This window comes from Carassius auratus, unplaced genomic scaffold (assembly GCF_003368295.1).
Source record: "Carassius auratus strain Wakin unplaced genomic scaffold, ASM336829v1 scaf_tig00037267, whole genome shotgun sequence".
NCBI lineage: Eukaryota > Metazoa > Chordata > Actinopteri > Cypriniformes > Cyprinidae > Carassius > Carassius auratus.
In genome coordinates, this window is record NW_020526370.1 from 1 (window position 1) to 10,340 (window position 10,340).

The window sequence follows — 10,340 nt, forward strand, 5'->3', positions numbered from 1 at the left end:
ATGTGTCTGCTTTTGCCAGGAGGGGTGACAGCAGTACTTTACTAACTTCAGTCAGTCACACAAAAGGAAGAATGGAAATATAAAGAGCTAACACATGGGATTAATTTATGTAGATCATGTTTTTCACGCTTTTATAACATTATGTCTCGTAAGGGCAAGAATATTGAGGCCACTTTATCCAGTTTGGATGCTTTTCATTCTAATTTGTCAAGGACCCTAATTACTTTTATATAATTTTCTTTCAGGTATACATTTTTATTATATAGATGTAATATTCCTTCATTATATATATATATATATATATATATATATATATTTTTTTTTTTTTTTTTTTTTTTTTTTTTTTTTTTTTCATTTAACACTTCTAGGATGAAAATACCTGCATGTTCAATAATAAGTAAATAAATAAACAATCATGTGTGTAGCCTACAAATTATACTTATTTAAATAATCATATATTTAAAAAGACTATCATTAATTTCATGAATATCAATGATTTTTGTCCAGGTTAATTCATTTGACCTAATCAATATGTGCCTATTCATAGTTTCATTGTTTCATAGAGTTTATTTCTTCTGTTGAGCACAAAAGAAAATATTTTGCAGAATGTTGGTTCTTTCAGGTATACTTTTTATTATATAGATGTAATAGTTCCTTCATTCTAATTATCTTTATTTATTTATTTTTAATTAACTTATTGATACACAGTATCAGTATGTTCTGCACTATGTTCCACCATTTTAAGACAAATGGATTTATTGTGTTTTCATATTCAAGAGATTATAAACATAGAAAAAACTTTTTTTTTCTTCGACTTTTATGTATAATTAAAAAAAATTATGAATAAAAATCTTTTGAAAGCAGGTATTTTGAGTTTTGACATTGAATTTCAAATTTGACATTGAAGGGGTGAATACAACATATTTTTAAGTGAGTGAAGTGACATTCAGCCAAGTACGGTGACCCATACTCAGAATTTGTGCTCTGCATTTAACCCATCCGAAATGCACACACACAGAGCAGTGAACACACACACACACACACAGTGAGCACACACCTGGAGCAGTGGGCAGCCATTTATGCTGCGGCGCCCGGGGAGCAGTTGGGGGTTCGATGCCTTGCTCAAGGGCACCTAAGTCGTGGTTTTGAAGGTGGAGAGAGAACTGTACATGCACTACCCCCACCCACAATTCCGTCCGGCCCGAGACTAGAACCCACAACCCTTCAATTGGGAGTCCAACCCTCTAACCATAAGGCCACGACTTCCCCATATATTTGCCCACTGGCAACTATAGTTGCCGCGCATTCAAATACGATTTTCAAGAAAATAAACTAAAACCTGGGGAAAATCGATGCAGATCATGTTCACATAGGACACTATTAACATGGCTATATGCATGAAACCATTCAGAAAATTTTGGGCAAAATGGGTTAACCGCAAACTATCAGAAGGTTTTCTTTTTTTCTTTTTTTACAAGGCCTGTACAATACACACATTGTCAGCGTCTGTGGATATAACCATGATCCATGCATCACTATTTGTGAATCTCTTACCTTTTAGAGTATCAGCAGTTTCATCTTGCTTCATCTCTCTCAAGAAGTAGAGTGTGAGATCAAGAGCTGCTTCTTTGACACTGCATCTATTTTCATTAAATTCCTTCACAAAGTATTGCGTGTTTTCTTTTTGTAATATTTTCTTAAACATGTTCAGCTCATTCTTCAGAAATGTGCTTATTTTGCACAGAAGATCCTGCAAACAAACCAAAAAGAATAAGTATAGATGCCTACCATGTACTTTTTACTTCTGAGTACAGAATATCTTCCTCATAACCCATTTGTTTATAATAATTATTAAACATTCATAAAAATTGTGTTTTCTTACCTGGAAGATCCATTGGAGATTATCTGCAAAATGTTTCTGGTTCCTGTGATTCTGGAAGTCTGAATCAAATGCCTCATATTTAAGCCTGTTAACAAATAAAATGAAACAAAATATTGTATTTCTAGGCAAAATTTTACAGAAATATATTGCAATTGTTTTTAGCAAAGATATATATAATACTCAAAAATATTTTATCAATCCAGTTAAATGATCCAAAAATAAGAAACACATTAAATACCTTTTAGTAGATGGAGGTATTTCCTCTAGGGAGTTCGGCATGTTACATTTTGAACAGTCACTTTTCATAGATATAAAGCTGGTCACATGCAAAGCTGATCTTTATGCGATGACAATAAAATACAGAGAGAAAAAATTAATATATTTTGAAAAGGGTGTAATGTTGCAAATGGTAATTAAATGCATTATAGTTGTGCATTTGTCCAGCTACGACTATGGATAGAATGAAGGACGTATTAATGTTTGGTTGCATGATCTAGGGCTGCACGATTATGACTACAATCATAATTGTTGATTATTTCCTTGAAATTGTAATTGCGATTATTAATTATGATTATCACAATTTACATTGAAATAAGTTTATACCATTGTTTGATGCAACTGCATGCCATATTTTTATAGGAAAATAAACAAGCTGAAAACACTGAAAATCCTTAGTGCTTTTCTACAGTATTAGGCCTTAAACTTCAACTATACATTTGATTGGTTTCTTCTTTATCTAAATTATAAATGGTATTATAATGTTATACTAAAACTAAAATTAAAATAATGGGAAAAATCCTTAAGATAAAGCACATCTTAAGCATGCAGAAAAACATAACTGGATTTTGAATGATTAATTGCGGCTTGAAACGATTACGGAATTTAGCATCCATAATTGTAATCACAATTAGAAATGTGATTAATTGTGCAGCCCTTGCATGATCTATTTTCTATAGTGAGTGTATGTCCTCTATTTACTGTCTGTACGAGTGTATTACTGTTATAGAGTTCAGCAAAGGTCAACAAACATTGTTTTGTGATTTGTCTTCAATTAGTCAAGTTCTGTCATATGCCTTTGTGGAGAAATGCAGGTCCTTCTCAAAAAATTACCATATTGTGAAAAAGTTCATTATTTTCCATAATGTAATGATAAAAATTAAACTTTCATATATTTTAGATTCATTGCACGCCAACTGAAATATTTCAGGTTTTTTATTGTTTTAATACTGATGATTTTGCCATACAGCTCATGAAAACTAAAAAAATTAGCATATTTCATCCGACCAATAAAAGAAAAGTGTTTTTAATACAAAAAAAGTCAACCTTCAAATAATTATGTTCAGTTATGCACTCAATCCTTTTGCAGAAATGACTGCTTCAATGCGGCGTGGCATGGAGGCAATCAGCCTGTGGCACTGCTGAGGTGTTATGGAGGCCCAGGATGCTTCGGTAGCGGCCTTAAGCAAATCCAGAGTGTTGGGTCTTGCGTCTCTCAACTTTCTCTTCACGATATCCCACAGATTCTCTATGGGGTTCAGGTCAGGAGAGTTGGCAGGCCAATTGAGCACAGTAATACCATGGTCAGTAAACCATTTACCAGTGGTTTTGGCACTGTGAGCAGGTGCCAGGTCGTGCTGAAAAGCGAAATCTTCATCTCCATAAAGCTTTTCAGCAGATGGAAGCATGAAATGCTCCAAAATCTCCTGATAGCTAGCTGCATTGACCCTGCCCTTGATTAAATACAGTGGACCAACACCAGCAGCTGACATGGCACCCTAGACCATCACTGACTGTGGGTACTTGACACTGGACTTCAGGCATTTTCCTTCTCCCCAGTCTTCCTCCAGACTCTGGCACCTTGATTTCTGAATGACATGCAAAATTTGCTTTCATCCGAAAAAAGTACTTTGGACCACTGAGCAACAGTCCAGTGCTGCTTCTCTGTAGCCCATTTCCTGCACACGCCTCTGCACGGTGGCTCTGGATGTTTCTACTCCAGACTCAGTCCACTGCTTCCGCAGGTCCCCCAAGGTCTGGAATCAGTCCTTCTCCACAATCTTCCTCAGGGTCCGGTCACCTCTTCTCGTTGTGCAGCGTTTTTTGCCACACTTTTTCCTTCCCACAGACTTCCCACTGAGGTGCCTTGATACAGCACTCTGGGAACAGCCTATTCGTTCAGAAATTTCTTTCTGTGTCTTACCCTATCGCTTGAGGGTGTCAATGATGGCCTTCTGGACAGCAGTCAGGCCGGCAGTCTTACCCATTATTGTGGTTTTGAGTAATGAACCAGGCTGGGAATTTTTAAAAGCCTCAGGAATCTTTTGCAGGTGTGTAGAGATAATTAGTTGATTCAGATGATTAGGTTAATAGCTCGTTTAGAGAACCTTTTCATGATATGCTAATTTTTTGAGATAGGAATTTTGGATTTTCATGAGCTGTATGCCAAAATCATCAGTATTAAAACAATAAAACACCTGAAATATTTCAGTTGGTGTGCAATGAACCTATAATATATGAAAGTTTAATTTTTATCATTACATTATGGAAAATAATGAACTTTTTCACAATATGCTAATTTTTTGAGAAGGACCTGTAGTTTAACAAATGCTATAATTTAAAACATATGAAATACCTTTTGATAAATGTGTTCTTACTGAACACTGGCAAGTCCCCATCCTTTGACTGGTCACTCTTCACAGACACATGTGAGCCTGATATTACACTAATGATACAAATAGAGGAGAGAGACTTTACTACTTGTACTGTATCTTATATCAGCAAGTGTCCTTTCTAATCATTCACAGAAACACACATATCATTTTAAAAGTTGATGGTCATAATTGTTTACCGGCTCAAATTTGTTTAAACATTTCTTTAATTTTAAGATGTTTGATTAAAAGGATATATATATATATATATATATATATATATATATATATATATATATATATATATATATATATATATATCTTTTTTTTTTTTTCATATTAACTAATCTAATTGGAGAACATCAAAGTTTTGTTGACTAAATCTGAAATTATCGATCAATTAAATTAAAAAGTGTGTACCTTTTATAAATGTCTGTCAAAAAAGTGTTTTTTTATTTAGTCATTTATTTTGAATAATTTACTTCAATATCTGCATACACAGTGATGTGGCTCAATGCACTTGTGTATAGGAAATAATCATCCTGATTTGAGAAAATCCTCATATTTGCGCATCAATGTGTAGCACCTGTAGGTCATTCTTATTTTTAAAAGAATGTATATTTAAAACACTACTTTAACACTGCAATATAACAGTTTTATATTTCCCTGAAAATAAATAAATAAATACAAATAATTGGCAATACAGCTGCAGAGTGAAATTGTAAATATGATTCAGAAATTATAAATTATGAATTTGCTTTTCAGATACATGTTTAGCATCTATCGGTTTCTTTTTAAATGTGTCGTTCATAGTGTCTATTACTTCAGTTACATAAAATAGCAATGAATTAATGGTCCTGAGAGATCTACAGTCATCACTGTACATTTAATTGTACATAAAATTATCTATAAAGCCCAGTTCACCATGCATATTTTATCTGATTTTATTTTTGACCTGTAACTGAAAATTAATTTTTACAGTATAAAATAATAATTAAAGGCAGTAACAATTTTACCAATATTTTGGAAAGACTTCATTAGTTAGGCTAACATTAGTTTACATGAACTAAGAATGAACAACACTTCTACAACATTTATTAATCCTAGCTAGATGCTATGTACACCAAGTAAAAAAGCAGTATTTTCTTAGTGATATGCTATTTAAAGCTATAGATTCTATTTGCACCAACTTAAAATAGAAGGATTTATCGAGGAGATACACACACAGAGAGAGAGAGAGAGAGAGAGAGAATTCAGCAATATTTAAAATGATTCTCTGAAAATAATCTTACCTCTGTTTCTTTGAGAGACTCATCTCAGAGAGAGAGCCCTTTCCCATGTACTCTGACATACTGCGATTAAACATGTTTGAAAACAATCAGTTGTAAGTTATAATCTTTGCTTAAATCTTAAAAAAAAATTAACTCAGATTATTTTTCTGTATTGCTATCTACTCTATTTGATTAATTTGTTCAATCCATTCATTGTTTGTAATTTGATTATTACTTGACGTTCAAAATGCATTGTATAATTTTCAAATGCTCCTAACAATAACCAAGTAACCTTGGTTATAGTCTTATACAATAAATACATTACATTTTATGTGAGATAAAATATATAACAATTATGATAATAATAATAATAATAATCATAATTATCATTATCATTATTATATTATTATTATTTATACAAAAACAAATAAATAAATACTACATGCTAGGCTTTATCTACCTGGAAATCAATGTTTTAAAATCACGCAAGATTTCATATCACCCAAATTAACAGCATAAAATAGAAGAAACTTAGCCATGCTTATAAACACTTCTGGAACAAAAATGTAATCGTGCTTACAGTGTTTTATTTCCCTAAATACATGTAATGGAGAAAGTATTAAAAACTTACGTAGTCATGTGAACTAAAAAAAGAATTTAGAAGCAGTCCCTGTCCTTTGTGCTTCTTGTTTCCACGTGGTACAATTCCAAGCTGCTGTACGTTCGTTCATGGTTGACTGACAGATCACTCTGATGTCCTTGTTAGCCACATGTCCACTGAGGTAGGTTAATTAATAATAATTTTCTAAAATGTTAAATTTGGGTTCCGTGCTAAAATCCAAAAAGCAACGCTTTCTCTTTGTTGATATGTACACGTTTTTGAATATTGCCCTTACTTTCATTTTCCTCTTTGTAGTGGGGTTTAGGTAACAAACAACTCAACAGCTTCATATCGCCACCTACTGAACTGGAGGGTGGATGTTTTGCTATTTATATCTCTAAATAATGTCTAAGACCGCTTAACCCAATTGTAAGGACATTAAATGCCTCAGATAACTGGACACAAGTCTCCCTTCCCGTAACACACTTAGTATTAGACAGATGCCTTGCTTTTTAGTCACCTTTCGATTTAAAAAAATAGTGTTCCATGTGTGTACATGCACAAAAGCAAACAAAAGTTTGCTTTGTTCATCCTCGTGTTTTGTATCCAACAGTTAACACAAAATAGGCAATGCATTCAAATAAAAGTTTAGAGAGAAGAAAAAAAATACATCTGTACACTGTAAATTGAAATCGGGCCTTAAGATAATCTTTTAATTTATTTAATCACTTTTTAAAGTATTTGCAGAGATGTATAAAGTACTAGAGACCCATACTTGAGTAAAAGTACAAGTGCTCTATCAAAAAAGTGACTTGAGTAGAAGTTGAAGTGCTCTTTAAGCACCACACTTAAGTAGAAGTACTAAAGTATTCAACATTTTTTGTACTTAAGTATTGCAAGTAGTCTATTTTAAAATTTACTACTCAAGTACTGAAAGTAAAAGTAGAAGTATTGTGTTATGTAGCTATTAAAGAAAGTAGTCAAAAGTTTGAACATATTGTTTTTACTATTTCAAATGATTAACCTAAAGGACAAATCACAATTCCTTTGACTGTAACTTCTTGTAAACAAGAAACGTTTACTAGGGTTAGTTAGCCCAATTTGCAAAATTATGTAATTAATAACTTACCCTCAAGTTGTTTCAAACCCATAAGACATCAGAGGGTCATTTAGAATTTTTTGAAGCATCGAAAATACATTTTGTTCCAAAAATAGCAAAAACTACGACTTTATTCAGCATTGTCTTCTCTTCTGTGTCTGTTGTAAGACAGTTAAAAACAAAGCAGTTTTTGATATCCGGTTCGCGAACGAATCATTCGATGTAACCGGATCTTTTTGAAACTGTTTACCAAATCGAACTGAATCGTTTTAAACGGTTCGCGTCTCCAATATGCATTAATCCACAGATTAAGCTGTTAACTTGTTTAATGTGTCTGACACTCCCTCTGAGTCTGAGTTAAAACAAACCAATATCCCGGAGTAATTCATTGACTCAAACAGTACACTGACTGAACTGCTGTGAAGAGAGAACTGAAGATGAACACCGAGCCGAGCCAGATAATGACTCGTTCACGAGTCAAGAACCGTTTCTGTCAGACGCGTCTGATTCGTGAAACGAGGAGCTGATGATAGTGCGCATGTGTGATTTAGCGTGAAGCAAACCGACACACAGAGCGTCTGAACTGAACTGATTCTTTTGGTGATTGATTCTGAACTGATTCTGTGTTAATGTTATGAGCCCAGGTGCAGTCAACGCCAATGACGCCATTGCGTCGAGCGCAAAAGAATCGGTGAACTGTTTTCTTCAACTGGTTTATTGAATCGAACTGTCAGAAAGAACTAACGTTACTGGTCATCCGAGAACCGATGCAACCGGTTCTTGACTCGTGAACGAGTCATTATCTGGCTCGGCTCGGTGTTCATCTCTCTCTTCACAGCAGTTCAGTCAGCATGCGCAGTCTTCTTAATCGCTTGATTCGCTCAATGATGTGCCAGCTTCATCAAACCTGCCATCTACAGTTCTGGCAGTGGTTTGTAATGGAATGATTCGTAACATTTTTATAATTGTAACGAGTAATGATGCAGCACATAAAAAAAATATCGGAGTAAAAGTATTAAACTCAGTGAAAATATGTACTGAAGTAAAAGTGGAAGTAGGAGAAAAAAAATAATACTCTAGTAAAGTACAGATACTGCCTTTTAGTAATTAAGTACAGTAGTGAAGTAGTTCTACTTCGTTACTATACATCTCTGAGTATTTGTTTTCATGAAAATAAATAAATATGGACATGATTTAGTATTTATCCATCCATCCATCCATCTTCTTCAGCTTATCCGGGGCCGGGTCGCGGGGGCAGCAGTATAAGCAGAGACACACAGACATCCCTCTCTCCCTAGACACTTCTTTACCGACACTTCAGACACTTCAGCTCCTTCTTTACCAAGACAGACAGGTAAATCGACAGCATCACTGCAGAAGCTACCCTTATCTGTTAATCTCCTGCTCCATCCTTCCCTCACTCGAGAACAAGACCCCAAGATACATGAACTCATCCACATGAGGCAGGAGCTCTCCACCAACCTGAAGGGGACATGCCACCCTTTTCTGACTGAGAACCATGGCCTCAGACTTGGAGGTGCTGATTCTCATAGCAGCTGCTTCACACTTGGCCTGCAAATCATCCCAGTGCATGCTGGAGTTCCTAGTCCGATGAAGCCAACCTGACAACATCTTCTGCAAAAAGCAGAAACAAAATCACGTAGTCTCCAAACCAGAAACCCTCTGGCCCCTGGCTGCGCCTAGAAATCATTTCCATAAAAGTAATAAACAGGACCAGTGATAGAGGGCAGCCCTGCCAGTCCAACATGCACCGGGAACAAGTCTGACTTACTGCCGGCAATGCGAACCAAACTCCTGCTACGGTCATACAGGGACCGGATTGCACTTAAGTGAGGGCCCCGTACCCCTACTCCTGGAGCACCCCCCACAGAAGGCTGCAAGGGACATGGTCGAATGCCTTCTCCAAATCCACAAAACACATGTGGACTGGTTGGGAAAACTCCCATGAACCCTCCAGCACCCTGGTGAGGGTATAAAGCTAGTCCAGTGTTCCACAACCAGGACGAAATCCGCATTGTTCCTCCTGAATCCAAGGTTTGACTATCGGCCAAACTCTCCTGTCCAGTACCCTGATATAGACTTTTTTCCAGGAAGGCTGAGGAGTGTGATCCCCTGTAGTTGGAACACATCCTCCGGTCCCCTTTCTTGAAAAGAGGGACCACCACACCCCAGTCTGCCATTCCAGAGGCACTCGCAGCTTGACACCATCCCTTACTTCCGGTGTCCACCACCGGGTTCGGGGATTGCTGCCTCCCCTCATGAGACCTTGTCACCATGCACTCACATTTGAGCCTCCGCCCTGGGCCTGGCTCCATGGTGGGGCCCCGGCTGCGCCATGCCGGGTGACGTCACCATTCTTGTTTGTAAATGATTCATAAAAGGCTTTGGAACCACTAATAGTCTGACCCGTCACCTAGGACCTGTTTGCCATGGGAGAACCATACCAGGGGCATATAGCCCCAGACAACATAGCTTTTAACCCTCAGATGGTTTTTGGGGTCTTTTCTGACCCCAAATGACTTTTGCTCAAATTAAAAAAAATGTTCCTTTTGTCCAAATGGTATGAAACCTTCTACAGCTCCTTCTACGGCTCTCAACACTTTCAATCAAAATAAGACTAAATTAATCATCAAACTCAGAAACAACGCAGAACAAATCGACAGAAATGGCATAAATAAAGTGGCACACTTCCACCAATGCAAAAAACATCCACAATGCTAAATTATATTGCTCACAACACGCGTGCGTACACACACACATAGAGAAATACATTTTTGAGACTATAAAAACTGTTCTCTTATCATTTTTCAAATAAAAT

The 10,340-nt window shown here is 36.0% G+C and overlaps 1 protein-coding gene across 1 annotated transcript; it reads right to left on the reverse strand.

Moving 5' to 3' along the window:
* Positions 1–1,349: 1,349 nt before the first annotated feature.
* On the reverse strand, positions 1,350–6,707 carry LOC113083014 (uncharacterized). The gene is made up of 6 exons (XM_026254360.1): positions 6,433–6,707; positions 5,823–5,882; positions 4,515–4,604; positions 2,121–2,219; positions 1,883–1,967; positions 1,350–1,750 (listed from the first exon to the last, which is right to left on the reverse strand). Exons 1-6 carry the CDS (start codon positions 6,438–6,440, stop codon positions 1,472–1,474), a joined length of 621 nt encoding a protein of 206 aa, XP_026110145.1. The 5' UTR covers positions 6,441–6,707; the 3' UTR covers positions 1,350–1,471.
* Between the last annotated feature and the right edge of the window lie 3,633 nt (positions 6,708–10,340).

Bases quoted from the DNA above. Each gene is read 5' to 3' on its own strand.
- LOC113083014 (XM_026254360.1), bottom strand. The intron at 4,605-5,822 runs GTAAGATTATTT...TTGTATCATTAG, and splicing joins AGTCTCTCAAAGAAACAGAG to TGTAATATCAGGCTCACATG. The intron at 1,751-1,882 runs GTAAGAAAACAC...GTTTGTTTGCAG, and splicing joins ATCTCCAATGGATCTTCCAG to GATCTTCTGTGCAAAATAAG.